At 34.9% G+C, this 23,354-nt stretch overlaps 3 protein-coding genes across 11 annotated transcripts in view; all 3 read right to left on the bottom strand.

Moving 5' to 3' along the window:
- The window catches only part of LOC18106941 (UDP-glycosyltransferase 74E1), a 34,656-nt gene extending 25,714 nt beyond the window's left edge, over window positions 1–8,942 (bottom strand). For 2 of the 7 annotated variants that reach the window (XM_052448574.1, XM_052448575.1), the window contains exon 1: window positions 8,812–8,940. In XM_052448574.1, the coding sequence (XP_052304534.1) occupies window positions 8,812–8,866 (55 nt within the window). In that variant the 5' untranslated portion in view covers window positions 8,867–8,940. Of the gene's footprint in view, window positions 1–7,411; window positions 8,079–8,230 lie in introns of all 7 variants that reach the window. The other 5 variants (XM_052448579.1, XM_052448577.1, XM_052448580.1 and 2 more) reach the window with 4 other exon arrangements.
- LOC18106938 (inositol transporter 1) overlaps window positions 1–15,993 on the bottom strand; it is a 30,142-nt gene extending 14,149 nt beyond the window's left edge. Inside the window, exons 1-6 of one of the 3 annotated variants that reach the window (XM_052448572.1) lie at window positions 15,388–15,993; window positions 15,149–15,219; window positions 14,291–14,626; window positions 12,420–12,527; window positions 12,121–12,306; window positions 10,638–11,295 (exon numbers count right to left, since the gene is read on the bottom strand). In XM_052448572.1, the coding sequence (XP_052304532.1) occupies window positions 10,645–11,295; window positions 12,121–12,306; window positions 12,420–12,527; window positions 14,291–14,626; window positions 15,149–15,219; window positions 15,388–15,550 (1,515 nt within the window). In that variant the 5' untranslated portion in view covers window positions 15,551–15,993 and the 3' untranslated portion in view covers window positions 10,638–10,644. Of the gene's footprint in view, window positions 1–10,408; window positions 11,296–12,120; window positions 12,307–12,419; window positions 12,528–14,290; window positions 14,627–15,148; window positions 15,220–15,387 lie in introns of those variants that run through there. The other 2 variants (XM_006372832.3, XM_024588873.2) reach the window with 2 other exon arrangements.
- A 4,174-nt stretch (window positions 15,994–20,167) lies between these two features.
- LOC18106937 (pentatricopeptide repeat-containing protein At1g62930, chloroplastic) lies at window positions 20,168–23,285 on the bottom strand. The gene is made up of 2 exons (XM_052448248.1): window positions 21,231–23,285; window positions 20,168–21,004 (listed from the first exon to the last, which is right to left on the bottom strand). Exon 1 carries the CDS (start codon window positions 23,128–23,130, stop codon window positions 21,490–21,492), a length of 1,641 nt encoding a protein of 546 aa, XP_052304208.1. The 5' UTR covers window positions 23,131–23,285; the 3' UTR covers window positions 20,168–21,004; window positions 21,231–21,489.
- Window positions 23,286–23,354: the final 69 nt, after the last annotated feature.

The following is a 23,354-nucleotide window of genomic DNA, read 5'->3' as shown; positions in this document are numbered from 1 at the left end:
TCTATATGAATTTCGCCCTCTATAGGAAGAAGAAGAGGACTGACGAGTAGCAACATGAACAGTGGGCTGGACAATGGGTGAATTGTGGTGCTGCAGACGTGACTCTGTGGTGAGTAAGAGAGCATATACTTCCTTTAAGGTGACAGGATCTGTGCGGGTTGTGATGGTAATAACAAAGGAGTCATAATCATGGCCAAGACCCGATAAGAGATAGGAGATGATTTCATCACAGTGAAGAGCATGGCCGGCAACAACAAGTTCATCTGTCATGCGTTTGACCTACATAAAAAAATCATGAGCTGATTGTGCACCTTTACGAGTGTTGACGAGTTCAGTGCGGAGTTGAATAACCCGAGCACGTGATTGAGAGGAGAAGGATTTGGCTAGAGCACATCAGATTGCAGCAGAGGTGGTATGAGAGACCACTTGAATAAGAACGTTTTCTGAAATTATAGAGAAGAGAATAGCAACTATGATGGCATCTTGTCGCTACCAATGTTCATAGAGAGGGTTGGAGATGGCAGAGGAGGTTTCAGCTATGGAAACTTCTTTGGGTGGGACGGGAAGGGTTCCATCAAGGCATCCAAAGAGACCTTGCCCACGGAAGAAAGGAATTAATTGAGCTTTCCAGATATGATAGTTGTCTTTTGAGAGTTTTGTAACATTTATAGCTGGAGGAGAAACAGGTGGGGGATTGCCATTAGTAGCAACATCTGAGCTGTTTAGTGAAAAGGAAGCCATTTGTGTGACGTGAGTCAATGGCTCTGATACCATGAAAGATAAAAGAATAAAGAGAGAAAGATGTGCGGAAGAAGAATTACAGAAATATATTTGCTTTATTAATTGATATACTGTTACATCATGGTCTTATATATATTACAATCCCTGATTCAAAAATCCTATCATTAAGAATGCAATTAATGATAAGATATACACTTAATTCCTAGAATATCTGTTGCAGATATGATTACGATGATCTTCAGTATCAGTAATCTCTTGTGCAGATATGATCAGAGATCATGATTATCTTCAGTATCAGTGATCCCTGATCATGATCTCTTCAGTATCAGGGATCCCTGATTATGATAGCAATCCCTGATCATGATTATCTTCAATATCAGTATTATCTTCAGTAGATATGATATTATCTTCAGTATCAGTAATCACTGATCATGATTATCTTCAGTATCAGTGATAATCTCTTGTGCAGATATGATCAGAGATCACGATTATCTTCAGTATCAGTGATCCCTGATCATGATAATAATCCCTGATCATGTTTATCTTCAGTATCAGTATTATCTTCAATAGATTTAATAATATCTTCAACACTGCTGAAATTTTGTTAGCTCATGCCTCCTTTTGTGTTTCACCTGTACACTAGTGTATTTCAATGGAAAGAATAGCAGATGATCCATATTTCAAACACTGTCATGGTGCCAGAAGCACTTAAATGATATCCTCTATCACAATAACGTGGCCAGGAGATCATGCTATAGGAAAAATAGTGACTGCAATATTTTAGGGAACTGTAAAACGTGAATCAGTTAGTTAATTGTTAGACGTGGAGAGTGTTGTAACTCCTTCCTATTTGTTTGTTAATTCTGTTATGAAGTGTATGGCTATAAATGCCAAAGTTATTTTTAATAGAAGGGTACTGAATAATCCCCAACCACAGACTTCTTCTCTGCTATGCTTCTTCTTTTTTAAATTAATTATATCAGTGGTATCAGAGCCTGATTCCCCATAACCCATAGGTCCTTGTTCCCCCCGGTTATTCTTAGTTTAGACTATGGATACTCGCGGCAAATGAAACACATAATTTCGCAATGAAGTCAATGAAATCCTAGTTAGACACGAGTCGAGCTTTGATCAAATTAATGCTACCTTATAAGTGGTATTGACAGAACTTCAAGCTCTTCATACTACCCGTAAACTAAACACTAGTTCTCCTAACATTACACCTTTGCTAATGAAGAGTCTTCACACCACCAGACCACCCACCCTAACCCCATTAATAACCATCAACACCACAATCTCAAGTTATCATTTCCTAAATTTAATGGAGGTGATCCAACTGGATGGATTTACAAGGTAGAATAATATTTTGAATTTCAAAATTTTGTGCCAAACCAACAGGTTCAGCTGGCCTCTTTCCATTTAGAGGGCATTGCCTTATAGTGGCATAGGTGGTTGACCAAGTTTCGCGGACCATTAACATAGGATGAGTTTATGAAAGCTATACAACAGTGATTCGGTCCAACCGACAATGAGGACCTGTCTGAAGCCTTGACTCGTCTTAAACAAAACACGTTGGTGGCAGCTTATCAAGAGACTTTTGAGAGACTCTCACATCAAGTTGATGGCTTGCCGGGAAATTTTTTGATTGGTTGTTTTATTGCAGGACTTCGGGATGAGATTCGTTTGGATGTTAAAATTAAGCAACCCCATACCTTGGCAAATACCATTAGAGTGGCAAGATTGATTGAGGAAAAAAATCAGTTGAAGAAGAGAGGCCCTCTCCCAATACAGTCTGTACCAAACCTAGTACCAACCTCAGTGATAGCAAAGACATCACCCAACCCCACGGCTGGAGTGTTAGGGCCACCACATGGTCTAAGGATAAATACCAGTCCCAGTGCACCGCCAGCATCTTTTTGCAGAATTACTAATCAAGAGGCACGAGAGCGAAGAGAGACGGGTTTATGCTACTACTGTGATGAAAAGTTTATTCCAGGACATCGTTGCCAACATCCTCAATTATTTATGATTTGGGATTCTCCTAACATATACAGTGAGGACACTATGAATGGCCAACTCGAACCAGTGGAGAATGAATGGCGTTTCACTAGGACTTATCCTTCTTCTATCCTTGTGGACAAGGATTCTTAAGTGGGCGGGAATGATACATCCACTATCACAAGAACGTGGTCAGGAGATCATGCTACAGGAACAAGTAGTGACTGCACTACTTTAGGGAACTGCAAAACGTGGATCAGTTGGTTAATTGTTAGATGTGAAGAGTGCTGGAACTCTTTCTTATTTGTTTGTTTGTTAGTTCTGTTATGAAGTGTATGGCTATAAATGCCAAAGTTATTTTTAATAGAAGGGTACTTGTCGCACGTGACCCGCGCGGCGTCTGTTGGCGATTTTCATTTGTTTGATTGATGATTTGGGAGTCGCCACCTAGTATTTCATTGAAGGTTACTAGGAAACCCAAATGTACTGGTCATCGTCAGAGATTCAAGGGTAAGGGACTGGTTGTGGCTAGGAAAGGTATTAGCACCCCTAGCGCACCCTACCTGAGGTAAACTGCTTCGTGATTTGATATGATAAAGAAGTTTTAAAATTTTTATCTTTTCATCGGATATTAGAAATACAACTTACGTGTAAGTTCATAATCTTTTACCGTGAGCAAGTCAAAACATTAAATTCTTCTTTATTCTTTGCAAGTTTATCATAAAAAAATACAAACAACACATTCACTTTCACTATATATTTTTTTATTTTCCTTTTCTACATCCACATTTGCACACTACAGATTATAAAAATTCAAAACTAAACAAAATGTACATTAAACAATTTTAAATTTACAAAATAAACCCCAAAACTCCAGGAATTGCAGGGAAGGCCTTCTAGAACTGCAAGAACAGTGGCGGCGCGTCTTCTCCACGCGACATTGCCACTGGCGGCGCGTGGATTCACTCGCCCATGCGAGAACCGGGAAACAGGGCAATCGAGATTGGCTTCTTCTCCTCTTCCTTTCCTCACCGGCGGTGAGGATCACTGTCACCTACAAAAGGAGAAAAACACACAAGCCAGTTGATTTTAATTTCTTTCTCCTTTTTCATGGATCCGTTATTTTTCTTCTCCTTCTCATGATCTGCTTCTTTCGAGTCTTTCCTGGTTTGTTGTTCTTTCCCTCTCCTTCCGGTGGCATATCTAGCGGTGGCGGGTCACGGCCGTTGCTGTTGAGGAGATGGGTGTGGTTGTTCAGTCGGCGGGTTCGGTTGGAAGTGGATCTGGATCTGCGGGTCATAGCCGTTTCTGTTTAGATTTTTCTTATCAACATCGACTCGAATGAGAAAAATCGGTGATTTTAAAAATAACGCGTTCCAAAGATCTTTAAAAATTTAAATTTTTTTGAGACGATGCTGAAAATGATAAAAACAATGCAAATATATTAAAAAACGTATTTTTTGGATTTTTGTTGTTTTTCGCTATTTTTAGATTTTTTTGAAAATTTTATTAAAAAGATGGATAAAAATTAGGCAACAACAGTACTGAATAATCACTGACCACAGACTTCTTCTGTGCTATACTTCTTCTTTCTTAAATTAATTATATCATTAAACTCGTATGATTACCATTTACCCAAATGTACGTTCAATAAGCAACAAGGGACTCAATACAGATAAAAGATGATGGATAGCTCACACATATGAATTCTATTTCTGGAAGAGAAGAGGAGTTAGGCACGGACCTTCGCATCAAAGCACTCCAAAATTGATACAACACCAGATTTCTATATTCAGTAACCAGATTTCTCTTTCAGCCTTAACGTTAAGGCAGAGCCAACAAAAATTTTAAACTAAATCGGTTCAAGAACTTGGATGTTATTACATTGTGCCCTTGTTAGTTTAAAATTTATTAAGGCTAACTAAGCATATCACTAAGCTCATGCCAGGGACCTAGGGCCATATCATGCCCTCAATGAATATAATTCAGAGAATGTGACTTCAGATCTAATCCAAAACACCCACCAGAATCTAACAGCCAATGCCCAAAAGTTCTTTCATGCGAGAAATTCATCAATAGCCAATGCCATTCAAACTCTGTATCAGAGAGACGAAAGACCTTCCTCCGTAGAGTCATCAACTATCCCTCAGAAGGTGAAGAAAGGAGCTCTAATGTTAACAGTTTCCAGGAGTCTCTGATAAGAAAAGGACGGTTCATGTTCACAAAAATTTCTCTTACTAAAAAGCAAAATTATTTTTCTTCATCTTTTTTAAAAGGTGTTTAAAAGGATGATAATGATTATTTTTTAAAGTGTATTTTGCTCAGAAATACATTAAAATAATATATATTTTTATTTTTAAAAATTATTTTTGACAACAGTAGATCAAAATGATCCGGAAAAAACAAAAATATTAATTTGAAACAAAGAAAAAAATTTAAAATTTTTAAAAACGCTTTTAAAACGTAGAAACAAATAAACCATAATTACGAGGTTGATCATCCATGCCATAGTTTTAAAAATTTGATCCGGAAATCGATTTGAAATAAGGCTTGGTTCATTAAATTAGGAGGGTTTACTAATATTTTTTTAAAGGATCTATGTGACAATGTTTTTTTTTATATATAAAAAAAACTCTAACATATTTTTTGTTAGGTTTTATCAAGATTGATCGGGTCACAGATCAACTTGAGTTTTTAATCAGATTAGATCGAATCGATTTCTCTCTTAGTTTTTTCTTTGGCTCGGATAAGTCTAGATATTAAATCCTAAGTCAACTCACCAAGAGAATTCGGTTCTATAACTATGACCCATACAAGAGAGTGAATGATCTTTTGGTGATTTTGATTAATTCTTGGATTCTGGGTTGTTTTAAAAATGGGCGAGGGTCATTTTCCAAGGTGTGTATATTTAAATAAATAAAATAAAGTTAAAAAATTAAACTGTATTTTCAAAGAAATAACAGAAAAAGGCCCATCCTTGGATAATGGCGAACAAAAACTGTTCATACAATGCTTTCAAGCCCTGTATTCCTGAATCTGATACCCCATAAAGGGCATGTGCTCACGCAAGGGTAATTATATTTATGGATAACAATATTTTTTTTTTTATTTCATTAAAAAAATTGATTTTCATCCTTTTTTTTATTTAAGATTATTTTTTATTTTTAAATTTTGAATTGACGTGTGTCAATCATTTATTGGATTGTTTTTGTTGACTAACTTATATTTTGCATATTAATTCTTTTTTTTTACGTTAGCGAGATTTATATTTTCACATTGATAATCAATAAATCCATGCTCACAAATAATTATATTTTCACATTGATTCGATGTAAAATTTATATTTTACATGTTAAATTTTCTTTTTTTTTTGCTTACGTTAGCAATTTGTTGTTGCTAACAAATATATTTGCTAAGATATCAAAATCTTCAAAGATATGAAAATTTCCCAAGACAGTAAATACATGATTGAAGACAAAATTCATCAAGCTTATATTATGGGTGCACGTATCTACTCTGCCACGATGATGATGCCTCTTACGCCTAATAATCTTGCGGGAAAATTGATCGACAGGATGCTACTCAACAACAAAATGTTGTTTTTCATGTTTCAGCTTCTCAGCCGTTCGAATGAAATTTGAAGCCAAGCCCAGTTTGAGAAGGTCGCCATATCCATGTTTAAATGTGCAATCAAGTTTACGAATAATAAATCTGACAGTTCCCTGGATCCATGATTAATAAAGGCTTGGCGTTTAGCCAAGTTTAAGAAAACTAAGACATTGTTTAAAAATACGGTATAAATCATGTAAAAATTATTAATTTTTTATATATTTTAAAACGTTTTAGTGCGTTTATCTTAAAAATAATTTTTAAAAAATAAAAAAATATTATTTTAATATATTTCATCGTAAAAAATACTTTAAAAATTAACTGTAAATATATTCTCGAACAGGCACTACATCTAATACCTCATGGGACTCCTACTTACTTGAACTCGGTATGATACCAAACCCATGAATAATATATCTAATAACTCGTCTAACTCATAACCACTCGTCAAACTATTGTTTTGACTCAAAAATAGGTGAAGCAAAAAATGTATGGGTTCGGCACCCTTGAAATTTGAACGTTGTTGAATTTCCATCCAATTCCTCCTCACCACAAAATTGTGGTCGAATTTTGCCCATGGGAACTTGGTTTTTGATTTTTTTGACTTATTTTTTCCATCATTGTTCAATCTTTAATGCTTGTTTGGAAATGTGTGTTGGCTTGTGACTTGTCTTTCTAAATCATAATGAATAATTGACAGAACAATATTCTCACACATGTTAATAAAAATCTTATGTGTAATATATCAAAGTGTGAATCTTAACCGTTTATTTTTGTTTATAATTGATTTTTTTCTAAAAAATAAGAAGAAGAAAAGAGATTGAAATGGAGTAACATGATATTATTTCTTTCATCATGAAAACATGATTTGGATCTTGTATTTTATAGTTCATACTTCATATGACAACTATCATCGAATCTTGTAAAATAAATTGATGGAGAAGAAGCATTTTTCCAAGTTTTAAGGCCATGCATAGCTTTCACGCTTTTGAATCTGTGGTTTCATTGAACTTGCTAGCAATCTTTGCTGCAAATTCCGTAATATTCTTATCAGAGCTTCCACCTTCACCCATGGCTGTTTTGGCTAGTTTCTTCCATTTCTCAGAATTCCTTCTCATCTCACTCCCTCTTTCACCTTCCATGACTTCCCTCGTACACTTTTCTAACTCTTCCTTGGTGACAATCCCCTTTTCATTTGCCTTCACTCTAACTCCTACACGCCAAACATCTTCTATGTACTTCGCATTTGTTGGTTGATCAGTCCACTGTGGCATTGCCACCATCGGCACTCCTAAGCTCAACGCTTCAAGCGTCGAGTTCCACCCGCAATGAGTCATGAAGCAACCAACAGACTTGTGAGACAGAACCTCTAGCTGAGGGCTCCAGGTCACAATCAGACCCTTCTCTGAGGACCCCTCCACAAAGTTGCATGGAAGTTTTTTCTCTTCCGATTCTCTGACTACCCACAAGAAGTAGCAGTCGCTCCTCCTTAGGCCCCAAGCTATTTCTGCCATTTGCTCTTTTCCCAGAGCAGCCAAGCTTCCAAATGACACGTAAACCACAGAGCCAGTTTCCTTCGAATCTAGCCATTCCATGCAACCGTCGACAGCAGGTTTGAAGAGGCTGAGGCCATACTCAGTGTCATCCTCTAGCTGCCTGTCCAAGTAAACTGATGGAATCATGGGTCCTATTGGCTTGATTGACCTCTGGCTTGCCAGGCAGTTTACCACCTGATACAAATAAGCAAAATCTTGAGTGCCATAGAATTGAAGGCAGCATACTTTGCAAATATGGTAATATCTATTAGTACGAGCAGATAAAAAAGAATTCATGGGAACTCGAGGTACTGCTACTTTTCTTTATGTAACTTCTTCAGGGGTACCTCCTCCTCCAGGGTGTTGAAACTGTTCACAAAGATCCAATCAGCTCCCCTGAAATTCGAAAACTGATTGACTACTAGGGTAAGTATAGATGAGTATTCTGATTCCATGTCGTGCACGAATGATGGCAGTTCATCAACGTCTAGAGGTGGCAGCCCTTGAACTGATACAGGAAACTTCTCTAGTGGAATCTTTAGCTGCCCCTCATGGATTTGGTAGTAGACAGAGTTAACAGCACATGACTGTGTGAAGAAGGAAGCCCCAATGAGGCCAAGCTGTCTAGCTATCTCTAGAACCCAAGGCATGAATGAGTCATACACTAGGCAACTTACTGGATGCCCAGAAGAGATACCTAGTTCTACAACGAGTTGTGGCAGTTTTTGTGTCACTGTATCTTGGAATTGCTTTAGAAGGTCAGCTATGGAACTTCTGCCTGCATCATAACCATCAGAAATGGTCACCACTTTGACTGAGCCAAGCGATGCAGGCGTCGAGAGCGTCTGGCTTGAGAAGATGACCAGTGTTACTTGGAGTCCTTTGGAGGCTAGGCGCTTGGAGAACTGGATCATGGGGTTAATGTGACCTTGAACAGGATAAGGTATGACCACTACATGACAGATTCTTTCTTGCTTCTCCATTTCTCTAATTAACAAAACCAGTCTTTGTGCTTTTCGTTCTCGTGTAGGAGTACTCCTGCCTGCATATATGTATGCCTTTTGCGTCCGAATTGTGTGGTCCGAAAGAACACTGCTGATGTGATGATCATAATGTTGTATTTCCTAGATATTTGTTTTTTATGAATTTCACTTACGTGAGAGAAAGGAGTACAATTTTCGTTATAAAGATGTTTGAAAACTTTTAAATTTAATTTAATTTAAAAATTTTAATAAAATTTCATGTTTTGAATAATTTTAAGTATCAATAATTAAATTCTAAATAGAATTTAATTTTTAAAAATGATAAAAAAAATAAACAGATGCCAACTCTTTTGATTTAAATTCTAAAATAAAAAATTTAAATTTAAAACTAACCTTCTCAAAACATCTATTTATTATTTTTTAGAGATATTTAAAGAAATAAAATAAAAATAATATAAAAAATATAAAAAATAAATTCAATTCAATTCAATCTTTTTTAAATACGACAATTTTCATATGTATTGGCTTACGTATGCAATTGCAAGGGAAGGCAGATGGCTTCTACCCTAAACTTCAACTACCAGTCATTTTTCTTGTCTTTATGGTTTGATTGATGACAATATCGATCCCCAATATCTGTAATCAAATGTTTTTTGAAATTTATTTTTTAACAAATTATTTTTCAAATTTTTCTATATTTTTTTGTGATTAGAAAAGTTGGTTAACGGAAAATATTTTTCAATCAAAGAAAAATTTGGTTTGGTTTCCAGCAAAGTATTTTCCTGAAAAATTTAGGCGAAAAACACTTTTTGAAAGTTGTGAAAAATTTAGAAATATCATATTAGTTGCTGATTATATCAAATTTGATCTTCAAACTCTTATTGCTATATATATTTTGTTTTGAATATTTATTTTTTAATTTCATCTCTTAAAATTTAATTTTTATATTAACTTAGGTCCTTATTTTTATAATTGTTATTTGTTTTTCTCTTATTATTTTTTTATTGAAATTTTTTATATATTAAATTTGATCCTCATTCTTTTGATTGATACTTATTTTATTTGAAATAATTTATGAAATGTTAATTATTATTATTTTAAATTCTTCATCTTTTATTTTTTTTATTTTTTAGATTTGATCTCTATTATTTTGATTATTATTTATTTTATTTGAGATAATTTATAAAATTATATTTTTTTTAATTTCATTCTCATTCAACTTTTTAATTTGTAAGATTTTATAAAATTTATTCATTGTTATTTTAGTAAACTTGAGAAAAATAAATTATTAATAAGTTATTTTCTAATTTATTTTCCATGACATAACTAAACACCAAAAAGTATTTTCTAACTTATTTTTCATTACACTATAAAAAAATCAAAAAATATTTTATTTTTCTAAAATTCTCTTTCCTACAATTTATTTTTTAAAAGAAAATTAGGTCCGTAATGTGTAAGGTTAATGCTAGTAAAAACAAGTGTGCTGTCAATTTCATCATTTCCATGGTAAAACTAAAGCCTGTTACTCCATGCTTTTCAGAGTAGTTGGAAGTTTCCTAACAATTACTTTTCAAAATATTTTTTTACATGATGTAATTTTACATGAAAGTGGGGGGCTTCTGCTCATGCAGTGGGGTTGGATTCAAAGCATCTTCATGCACAAGATTTTACAGGCAGAGCAGATTTAGTTATAGCTCCAGTACATACAGATTGTTTTATAAACCTACAATTTGGCGCTGATATTATCAAGCTCAGCAAGTGCGCACGGCACCTACTACTCATTTGTCGTTTCCTTGCTCAAGAAGGCTTTCTGTGTTGTAACTACTGCCCCATGCCCTCTCCTTCCATATCTGCTCAACTTCAACAAATGCCAGCCCCATGGTCTCTGGGACATACATAATCACAAACACAACTGCGAGCACTGCTATGCCCGCAAGCATCAAGAAAGTCGAACCTGTTCCTACTGCTTCGGCAATTGAAAGGAAAGTTTGGGCTACTATCAGATTGGAGATCCAGTTAACAGTAGCTGACATGCCCCCGCATATTCCTCGATATTGTTCGGGATATATCTCTGAGTTCACAGTCCATGGAACAGGTCCCATCCCTGGTGAGAAGCAAGCAATATACAGGGCTAACCCCAAAACTGCAATCCACCCATAGAGTTCATTTGAAGAGCCAGATGACTTGCCAAAAAATGCTCCAGCAAGAATGAAAAGTGATGCAATTACACCAGCTAAGCTTGAGATGGCCAACTTTTTCCTCCCGAAATGATCAATAAGGTAAATGCCAAGAACTGTTCCGGCGGCATTCATGGCAGCAATAACAAGGGACAGGAGAAGTGCTAATTGGTTGGAACTAAAACCAGCCATCTGCACAATGGTTGGGCTATAGTACATGACTGTGTTGATACCAGTGAACTGCTGAAAAGCCTGCAACATCACAGAACTCTCGGTTATTATTTGTTACGGTGCTTCTTAAGGAGGGTTTTCTATTTACTGCTGGAATTTTGTTAGCTCATGCCTCCTTTTGTGTTTCACCTGGACACTAGTGTATTTCAATGGAAAGAATATCAGATGATCCATATTTCAAACACTGTCACAATGCCAGAAGCACTTAAAACTCGTATGATTACCCAAATGTGCGGTCAATAAGCAGCAAGGGACTCAATACAGATAAAAGATGATGGATAGCTCACACATATGAATTCTATTACTGGAGGAGAAGAGGAGTTAGGCGTGGACCTTTGCATCAAAGCACTCCAAAATTGATACAACACCAGATTTCTATATTCAGTAAGCAGCAAGCGAATCAATGGACAAAAAAATGGCAGTCAACTGGCTCTGCACCAAAAACTTTCTCATATCAACTCCACTAAGTGTCCATCTCTGTGGTTTGGGCCAGAAAAGTACCCAGTAAACATTGGTTTTTACTTTTCATATTCAGAAAAATAAGAAGATAGTCCAACCCTATGAAAGAGCAAAGAGGTTCAGCATCTTGTTAAAATACTATTAGTGATGCCATCTTAAAGCAACAGATTAAACTGCTAATTTAAAAAATTATTAGTTTCCTCATGGGAATTACTGTCAGATGGGCAAAAAAAATAGAACCTGGTTTATAAATTGATTGCAAGTTTGCACATTAGTGATGATGCATGGATGCCAGCTTGTATTAGCAGCACGTCAAACACACAATGTCAGTCATTCTAAGGCCAGCGATGTAATTTAGTAGATAAGGGGGTTTGCCAGATCTTTTACCTGAAGTCCAGCCCCAACAAGAAATGCAAGTCTGATTTCTTTTGATTTGAACACATCTGAGATTTTGACATCATTCCTTTTCTGGCACTCTTCCTCTTCAGTAATGGAAAGGTGATCAATTTCATCCTGTAACCGAGCAACGTCATATATTTTAGAAAGTATTGCAATGGCTTTAGCTTTGTTGTCCTGCATATTAAGATCAATGTTATTTAGATGCAAATACATGAAAAGAAAATAGCTTATGTCAAAACAGAATTCAGAAAATATTTTCTTTAAAAAAGTATCCTTGTTGTGTATACCTTCATGAAAAGCCACCGAGGAGACTCTGGCAAGCATAACATAATGCAGAACTGAATCACAGCAGGCACAGCAGCAACTCCAACCATCCACCTCCAAGTTCCAGGGACCTATCGAAGCAATAAAAATGTTAGAAAGCCATGTAGAATGGAAAAAAATAGTCTTAAAGTACAATTCCCCCTTTTTATTTTCAATGAAATTAAATTATTTCCAAATTTGTGGAGCAAATAAAATTAAAATTTTCAACCCAAGAATTTATCCATTTTCTAGGTAGATTTCACAAGTTTAAACCTTCAAAGTAGTGCATCAACCTAAAGCAATTTTCTCCTTTATGAAAATTGAGATCATACTCTAAATACTGTTATTTATGCTTAATATTCTCCATGAGTTCTCTTTTAGCCTTAACGTTAAGGCAGAGCCAACAAAAATTTTAAACTAAATCGGTTCGAGAACTTGGATGTTATTACATTGTGCCCTTGTTAGTTTAAAATTTATTAAGGCTAACTAAGCATATCACTAGGCTCATGCCAGGGGCCTAGGACCATATCATGCCCTCAATGAATATAATTCAGAGAATGTGACTTCAGATCTAATCCAAAACACCCACCAGAATCTAACAGCCAATGCCCAAAAGTTTTTCCATGCGAGAAATTCATCAATAGCCAATGCCATTCAAACTCTGTATCAGAGAGACGAAAGACCGTCCTCCATAGAGTCATCAACTATCCCTCAGAAGGTGAAGAAAGGAGCTCTAATGTTAACAGTTTCCAGGAGTCTCTGATAAGAAAAAGGACGGTTCATGTTCACAAAAATTTCTCTTACTAAAAAGCAAAATTCTCAAGAGATGTCTCAATTCATTCAAATTATTTTTCTATAAATAGAGGAAGTAAAATACAGAAACCTAGCAAAGGTGCCTCCAGGAAAAAAAAAATCCATGTTATTATATTATATTGTCAATATGTTTACTACATATGAGCAAGCACATGCTAATAATAAGGAAAACCAGATTTATGCATAAATACTATCTGATCTTGTTATCAAGATGATTTTGAGGCGAAAGGAATGTGTCACATGCCATTAACAACGAGGGCACCATGGATGATCTAAATTAGGCAGGAAAGAGAAGGAGACTCCTTCAATGATGTTTCTCAGTGCCAAATCTTAAAAAGGACCCCGAAATTATATCTTGCTGTCTCTTCAGAGCTGCACAATGTGAAACCTTTCACACAAGAGTAAATGTAATGAAAATAACACAATTTCTCTAGGCAATAACTCAGCATTGGGAAGTAGAATAGTTGCAGCAATTTGTCACTCAAGAGAAGCCATTAGAGAGAGATTTGCTTAGTAAATAGAATTTAGAATTTTGTACTCTCAAGATCACATGATCTTCTGCCAATTACTTATTTAATTCCTTCCACAGCTCCCCGCTCTAAGAACTAATTAAACATTCCCATTTTCCATTTTATAATTTCACATAACAAGGAGAAGACTTTGATCATGTAGAGACACCCAATGCTCTTGGGCTCCTCCTCTGACAACCTCATAAATAATTTTGAACTACTTCAACAAGAAAACATCTATATGAAATAGCTTTGTTCTGACCTAGAACATTATAAAGAGTAGTAACAGCCGTCTTTTGTTTAAACTAATTTGCGACTAACAATGTGGACCACAAATTTTTACAACATTTAGAAAACCAAGTGGACATGAAAAGAAACATTCTTGCAAACCGCATCAGATAGAAAGAATATTGGAATTTCATGATATACATTTTTAAAGGCAGAGAATCAGTATCTTCAATGGAAAAATGCTTTATAGGCGGACCCCGAACTGTATTGTAACAAACTGCGAAATAAAGACAGATTAAACTGACCTCAGTAAAAGCAAGATTTACAAGATAGGAAAGAAACTGTCCACCGGTAATCATAAGAACATTTGTGCTTACTAATCCTCCTCTTACTTCTGAAGGAGATGCTTCTGCAATATACACAGGAGCAGTAACAGATGCTATACCGACACCCAGGCCAACAAAAAGCCGTCCCAATATAAGAACATAGGGATTCGGGGCAGCCGCCATAACAATGGATCCAGCTGCAAAGACAACGTCAGCAAGAAGGGTAGCTTTCTTGCGTCCATACGCATCATTGATCCAACCGCCTCCTGCAGCTCCTATTATTGCGCCAACCAATGCCATACTGACAATAGTTTCCTGCCAAGTTAAAAAAATCATTATGATGGATAACCTCCAGATCAAAAAATAACCATTTGACTTCTTTTTATCATTAAAATTTTTTAGTAGTTCTACTAATTTCACTATTTGCCATTTGGTGATGGTAGTAGTTTTGACTATAGATAATTCTACTTCCTATTTAAGCAGTTTTGCTTGCTTTTCTGAAAAATCCCAAAACAAAAAAACAGAGATTAAATCTTTAGCAAGAGCAGAAACCCATCATTCCACCAACAGATTTCCATACGAAAAACTGTTCCCTGTGAAGTAGAACAATCATTACGATGATGGATAACCAATCAAGACCTCCAGATTTATAACAAAATCATCGTTTTATTATAGTTATTATCATTCAAAAGTTCAGGAATTTATCATTTCTCATTCAGAAATTAAAGTATTTCACATTACAGATTCAGTTCCGCTTTAATCTCACTTTTTTTATAAACCCCGTCAAAGAAGTAGCGCAAAACTAAATCTTTGGCAAGAAATGACAAAAATCATTACCTGTAAAAAGCTACTCTGATTAACCACCTCAAATTCATCTTTTATGTACAAAAGAGCCCCTGAAATTACACCTGCATAAACAACATTTCCTCATCAAACAACACACCATCTAATCTTTAATAAATCAAAACACCCCTTTGCTTATTTTTCCAAAAAAAGTTAACCAAACGTTTGATTCTTTTTCTTACCAGACTGAAAACCGGAGACCATAAAGATTGCAAAAGAAAATAAACTTTTACCAGTATCGTAGCCAAAAAGGAGACCGCCAATGCCAGCAGCAACCGTCAATCCAATTACATAAGAATTACTAAAATACGACATTCTTCTCTCCGGAAACATGTCTAAATACCCTGAACTTCCCGGCAAGAAACCGGAACTTCCCGGTGAGGGCTGAATCGTCATTTCCCTCTCTTTCAACCAATCAAATACCACCAAGCAAAAAAAAAAAAGCTAGCAGATTAAAAGGAAGGGCTGGTAGCAGGTAATGAAACAGTGATTAAGCAGTCAATTTGGAGGACTAAGGAAAGAAGAGGCTCAGTGATAAATAAGGCAATGGAGTGAATGCTTTTGATTAGATTAAATGAAGAGAACCTAATCTAATCAAATCAAGATCAAGATTCGGTAGGCGAAAGCAAGCAAGGGCAAAATGGGCTCTGCTGGCCTTTCGGGTTTTTTGATTGGATGCTGAGAATCTGCGGGAAACTTGAGTAAAGAGATTTCTTGAGACAATTTTGGAGAGAAAAGTGAGAAATTTAGACAAGAAAGCGAGAAACTGTAATGATTTATGTAGGAGAAACGTGACCTCAAAGTTTAACGCGTAAGTTTTCTCAAAATAACTTGGAAAACTACAAAAAAAATTTGGAAAACCAAAAAAAAAAAAAAAAAATGATCGGTATGACTGGGTACGTTGCATTAAATAACAGACCAATGACGTGGAAGACTAGTCAAGTGAGAGGGAATAGTGAAATCATAGTTGTCGGATAAATTTTATCAGTCACTTTGTAGGCTAAGAAAAAGACCCATGCAATAGATAGATATAATATAAAAAGAAGAAGAAAATCGTAAGTATAATGAATTTTATCTTAATTTATTTTATTTGTTAAAGTGCATATTGAGAAATAACTAATAAAATATCAGTGATACTATAAAAATTATCATAATTGTCATATACAATCCAAAAATGATTATAAAAAAAATCTAAATCATTTTGTTATTGGATTAATTTATAGGTTATCAAATCAAACCGAGTCATTTATTTTTATTAAACCAATAATATTTAATTTTTGTTTCTCTCTTGATCTTGAGTTCATTTAGTTAATAAGAATTTAACTGGGCTAATTAAGTTTGGTCAAGTCATATCTTGTTTGGTTCAGATAAAAACTCAACTTAAATTAAATTTTAAATCTTGAGTATTTTATGTTAACTTGCCGAGCCAACCTGGCTCGGTTTAACAAAAATGAACTGAAGTTTTTCTAAGAAACTAATTTTTTATTTGTTTTGGTATGGATGGCTTTTTTCTTGTAGGGAAATGAAGTGTAAATTTCATGTAATTTGACTTGGTTTTGAATTTTTTTTATATGAATGGTATGCTTTTAAAAGAAAAATATGAAAGTGGAAAAAAAAAGTTTGCTTAAAATAGCTTTGGATAAATAAAATTTCAGATTTTATGAATATGATTGAATATCAACATCATAAATTAGTTTTAATATCTATAAATTTTAAATTAGTTTGATGATATAGCATCTCGAATGGTTAGGAATTGAAAGGTGAAGGGACCTACAATGGTGAACTGCAGGTGAGATTAGAGAATTTCTTTGTTTTATCATTATGCACGTTTTGTTTTTTAATTTTATCGTGGCGGTTTAATGGGGCCCAAGTGGCTGTTAGATACGAGTTAAGACAAATAACTAAAGTACAATCACCACATAGAAAAGAACCTCACTCCTAAGGTATAGAATTCTCTCTGTACTCGCTCTCTGGTTTGTTTCGACCCTGTATTTTAAGCAGGGTCGTTTTAGGAATTGGATAAGAGCTTGTATAATCTGCTGTGAAATCACGCGCTAAGGATCAAGTTCGATTTTCTTTCTCCGGACAAGTGGAGATTTGGCTTTTGTTGCCCGGTAAGGAAATGAAAGATTGCACGTCCGGCGCGTGAATTGCACGATTCCAGTGATTAGAAGTTTGAGGCAGTCGCGTAATTGGAATTTCATGAAATTTAATAATTTTGTCTTAAATGTATTAGGTTGGTGAGAGGGGTCTCCTTTTATGATCAACTGAAAATGAAATTTATTTACGATTGATAAAAAATTATGTAAGAATATTTTTTATTGTAAGAAAATATTCTTAATTTAGTGTAGATAATATTGAATAATAAAAGATGGGATATGCTATATATATATATATATATACTCACTTGGTTCTGCTTGTTTTTGCATTTTAAAAGTATTTTTAAAAAAAAATTAAATTTTTTTTATTTTTTTTATTTTAAATTAATATTTTTTGGTGTATTTAGATCATTTTGATATGTTAATATTAAAAAAAATTTTAAAAAAATAAAAAAACTATTAGTCTTGAATCATTCCCGGAAGTATAAATAAATTGTCAGCTGAATAATATAGTTATGTTGTATAGTTTGACTCGACACGTGCCAATTTTAATAATTTGCCCTACGGAGTCACCTTACAAGAAGAACAAAATAAAATCGGAAGGAATTTTGGCATTGCGCGGGTGACGGTTGTTTCTTAAGTATTATTTATTTAAAAATATATTAAAATAATATTTTTTATATTTTAAAATTTATTTTTATCTTAAAATATTTAAAATATATATAAAAAAATTTAACCAATCACGAGAGTCAGTTCAACATTTTGGAAGGAACCTCCAGGCTCCATTATTGACCCGTGTGAGTTTGTAAGGTTCATGAACCTGCAGGAATCATCAAGCTGCCCATTCCTAGAGTTCGATACGCCAACAACCTTCAATTTATTATTTTCCTGTTTGTTTTTATATTTAACAAGTATTTTAAAAAAAAAATTATTTTTTTTATTTTTTTTAATTAATATTTTTTTACTGTTTTTATATTATTTTGATACACTAATATTAAAAATAATTTTTTAAAAATAAAAAAATATTATTTTAATATTTTTATAAATAAAAAACACTTTTAAAAAATAATCGCAGCTACAACCATACTTTTAAATATTATAATATTATAATTAATGTCACTATTGGTCAAATGGCCATGCTTTCTTTCTTTCTTTCGTTTTTTTTGTTTTGGGATGAATGCTTATCACAATCTTTTATTCGAAGAACCATCCAACTACTTCAAACTGATTTGCCACCTTTTTACAGGAGACGATGAAAAAAACTTCATGTACAAATTAGGTTTTTCATGAGTTATTATCCTAGGTAAGATATGCGAGATTGATTAAAGACTTAATGATTGGCTTGGTTATCAGGTTGATTGTTTTTATAAAAATAAATTCCTTGTAATAAGTATTTTATGGAATGACTTTCCTATGTTTAATTTAGTGAATATTTAAGAAAAATAATAAATAATAAAATTTAAGAGAAAATACAAGTGTAAAGAAATGTTGAGTTTAATAAAATAAAATTATGATTTAAATATATTTTATTTATGTAGTGATCCAATATATTTATAGATCTTAGTCATGTTAATTGTTTTTTGTGTTGCATGAAAATTGACCAGTAAAATTATCGGTGCTCACCATTAAAAATAGTGTCTGACGCTTTATTAGTGACGTGTTTGGTATATATTAATAATATGTTTGCTAAAAATAATTATTGGTAAAAAATAAAATAAAACCCTAATTTGCATTGAATATGATGCGTGATTGCATTGTCAACTATCAGTTAAAAAAGATTGCACCAACTTGTGTAGAAATGTATATTTGTAGAGATTATGTAAGGGAATATATCATTTGAAAAATATTGGGTGAGATGGGCGCTGGGAATTGAAAAAATATCGAGGTGCATGCACAATGAATAGTTCGTGTGGTGAAAATGGAGAGAAAGGCAGGGGATGTCTGAGAGAAAGAGGAGAGAACACATGCATTCTCCTCAACTACGAGAGCAACCCTTTGAAGTTAAATAGGATTTAAAAAAAAAATTAAGTCCCCTCATTTTATCTTGCATGATTTTAGGTGAACTGCAAGTTTTGATTAAAACACGATTGTATGTTCTAAATTCGGGTGCTTGTGTCCAATTTCCTGCCTCTCAAAGGAACAGTAGCAAAATTACAGTCGTTAAATTTTTTTTTTAGTTTAACGTGGGTATTCGGGCCCGTTTGCACGCACCTCAACTAATCTCACGGGTCCTGAAATTAACGACCATGTAAGCCTCCAGTGGCCATCATATAAGCAATCACATGACTCGAACCTGAGACCACAGAAGGAGCAAACCACAGTCGTTATATTTTGCTTCATGCATGTATTCTCCTTGTAATTCCTATAAACTCCTGTTTCAAATTATTCATGCATCTTTTTAATGGTTTTAAGCATGGTTATTTGAGGTGGGATTTAAAGATTAAAGAAGAAAAATGATGAAAAAAAACTAACGAACTGTTTCAAGTTATTTTCAAATGTAATCAAATCACGTATTCAAACGCTTGTCACAGAGTATCCTTCCTGAAAGTTGTAAGCAACTTCACGTTTATCCACACTTGGAAAGAAACTTCATTCAAAACTTGTCTCGCCAGATTGATGTCAGTTCTCCTGCTTGACAGAGAGACTTATTTCTACCAGCCATCCCAAGCTCCACTGCCTACACCCCTGCTTCAAAATAATTACAAAGAAATTTAACTCTCAATTTCAGAAGCATCAAGCATTTAGCATTGGATGTTTTATAGTATTACTGCCAGCATATCAATACCTCAGCTTCAAACAGAATTATACCAGCAATTTGCCAAAATAATCATAAATGGCCATCCTATGTCCCCCTGTACACATGATCTCAATCATCCTGTGCACATCAAAATTATATCAAAACTCCTCCTGTTGTCAGTCACAAGAAGTTTAATTCCCACTGTACAGTATAAAACTTCAAGATACAAAGTTTTTTTTCTTGAGAACATACCGTACATGTATTCAACAAACAAAACGACATATAATCGTATTCCGCAAACAGAAGAAGCTATTTGAAAACAATAAATAAATATATAAATGAAATAAAACTCAGTGGAAGTGCTCTGCATATTTATTTGTTTTCATTTGCAAAAGAAAGGTAGCATCCACGCACATTGCAGCCAAGAGCATCTTCAAAGTTACTTATTATGAAAATCCAAATTCGTTTAATCATCTAGAGAAGAATTAACCAGCTTTCATTCCTCAACTCTGAAATGAGCATAAACAAAATAAGTTGTTCTGCCGTTGATGCATCGCTGTTCTGCCCTTGATGCATTGTTGTTCTGGAGAAATCCTCATACAATAACATTGTATGAGCAAACATCTGGAGGACAGCCATCCTCTTCCATTTTTCTGAAAGCTATGCATGCTTCATCTATCAAATCTTCTCGTTGTTCTGGAGAAATCCTCAGACAACAACATTGTATGAGCAAACATCTGGAGGACAGCCATCCTCTTCCATTTTTCTGAAAGCTTTGCATGCTTCATCTATCAAATCTTCTCGTTGTTCTGGAGAAATCCTCAGGCAATAACATTGTATGAGCAAGCATCTGGAGGACAGCCATCCTCTTCCATTTTTCTGAAAGCTATGCATGCTTCATCTATCAAATCTTCTCGTTGTTCTGGAGAAATCCTCAGACAACAACATTGTATGAGCAAGCATCTGGAGGACAGCCATCCTCTTCCATTTTTCTGAAAGCTTTGCATGCTTCATCTATCAAATCTTCTAATTGTTCTGGAGAAATCCTCAGACAACAACATTGTATGAGCAAGCATCTGGAGGACAGCCATCCTCTTCCATTTTTCTGAAAGCTTTGCATGCTTCATCTATCAAATCTTCTCGTTGTTCTGGAGAAATCCTCAGGCAAGAACATTGTATGAGCAAACATCTGGAGGACAGCCATCCTCTTCCATTTTTCTGAAAGCTTTGCATGCTTCACCTATCAAATCTTCTCGTTGTTCTGGAGAAATCCTCAGACAGTAACATTGTATGAGCAAACATCTGGAGGACAGCCATCCTCTTCCATTTTTCTGAAAGCTTTGCATGCTTCATCTATCAAATCTTCTTGTTGTTCTGGAGAAATCCTCAGACAATAACATTGTATGAGCAAGCATCTGGAGGACAGCCATCCTCTTCCATTTTTCTGAAAGCTTTGCATGCTTCATCTATCAAATCTTCTCGTTGTTCTGGAGAAATCCTCAGACAATAACATTGTATGAGCAAACATCTGGTGGACAGCCATCCTCTTCCATTTTTCTGAAAGCTTTGTACGCTTCATCTATCAAATCTTCTCTGCAAAGTCCATTTATTATTGCAGTAGATACCCTAGCATTAGGTTGCAATCCATTGAATGTGCATTCCATAAACAGTTCCCTTGCAGTTTTAAGATTCCCAGATTTGTACATGGCGCGAATCAGGATATCATAGGTTACCAAATTAGGTTTCAAGCAACTATCTTGCATTGCTCTAAACAATCTCAATGCATTATCAAGATACCCTAGTTTGCATAAGCTGTCGAGCAAAATTGTGCAAGTTACTAAATCTGGGGAGCAGCCCTGGGCTTGCATATCCTTGAAAAGCTCTCTTGCTTCACAATGTCTCCCTGCTTGGCACAAGCCACTAATAAGAGTGTTGTAATTAAAAGTGTTAGGAATTAAGCCTCGAAAACTCATTTCATCGAAAAGTTCTCTTGCCTCATCTATCCTCTGGGCCTTACAATATCCATTGATTAAGATGTTGTAACTAACAACATTAGGCATGCAGCCCTTGGTTATCATTGCATCGAATACCATTCTAGCTTCAAAAACTTTGTTTTGCAAACAATAGCCATTCATCAACGAATTATAAGTCGCATAATTAGGCTCCACACCCTTTTCAATCATTATTTTGATTATTCCTTGAGCCTCTGAAAGCATGCCTTCTTTACAAAGTTTATCAACCAAAATATTGAAGGTAACTACATCTGGCATGATGTTCAGACTCATCATTTCATTGAACAATGCTGAAGCCTCTTCCTTCTGGTCTGAATTGCATAGACCATGCATTAAGATACTATAAGTGAAAACATCAGGCCGAACACCTTTACCCTTTATCTCAGAGAAGATATCTAAAGCTTCACTGACTAGTCTATCCTTGCAAAGGCCATCAATAATTGTATTGTAGATTACAATATCCGGCCGGCCACCTGCCTTGTCCATTTTCTTGAGCAATCCAACAGCGACAGTGGTTTTCCCAATCTTGCAAAAACCTTTTATAATCGTATTATAAGTATGTAGATTGGGTTGATATCCGCTCGCCACCATCTCATCAAAGAATTCCATAGCACGAGCAAATTTATCCTCAAAACAAAGCCCATTAATTAAACTAGAAAAAGTCACAGCATCAGGTTCAAAACCAAGCTTAATGATTTTTCCCAAGACAGAGAACGCAAAATCGACACGTTGCAAGCGAGAGAAGCAATTGATCAAAATGTTAAAATGAAAGACATCACGTTCAATCCGCAGCAATTCAATTCGTTTGGACAAAGAAAGCACAGTCCCATAATGTTTGATTCTAACAAGAGCTGATAATAACTTATCAAATTCAACAATACAAGGCAGGGGATGCTTATGAATCATGTGGTTGAAAGAAAACAAGGCATCTTCAATGTTTGTAAGAGAACATCCCTTTTGGTACTTTTGCCTACCACTACCACTACGACTACGACTAATAGTGGAAGTATGAAGACAGCAAATCATACCCTTTTCAGTTTGGCTTCGCTGAGAATGAAACCCTAAAAGGGTTGAAGCTGAAGAAGAAATGGCCATTACAGCACTTTGCCGCTTCATTGCCATGGCCATCACTTGAAGTAGGAGAGAAGAATGCCAGAGGAGGGGGGAGAAAGGGAAACATGGCTTAACCTAGGATGAAACGGTAACGCTTCAGCTTAAATTCTTTTCCTTAAACTGTTCTCCCATGCTAAAACGACGTCATTTCTTACAACTCTTTTTTTGTTCTTTTTCATCTGGAATAGCGGTGTTTCAGTTTTTTATTTCTCCTCCTTTTGTTTTTGCTTTCCTCCTCC

The sequence above is a fragment of the Populus trichocarpa genome, chromosome 17 (genome assembly GCF_000002775.5).
Source record: "Populus trichocarpa isolate Nisqually-1 chromosome 17, P.trichocarpa_v4.1, whole genome shotgun sequence".
NCBI lineage: Eukaryota > Viridiplantae > Streptophyta > Magnoliopsida > Malpighiales > Salicaceae > Populus > Populus trichocarpa.
The sequence above is the reverse complement of the archived record's forward strand: the minus strand, read 5'-3'. Positions and strand labels throughout refer to the sequence as shown.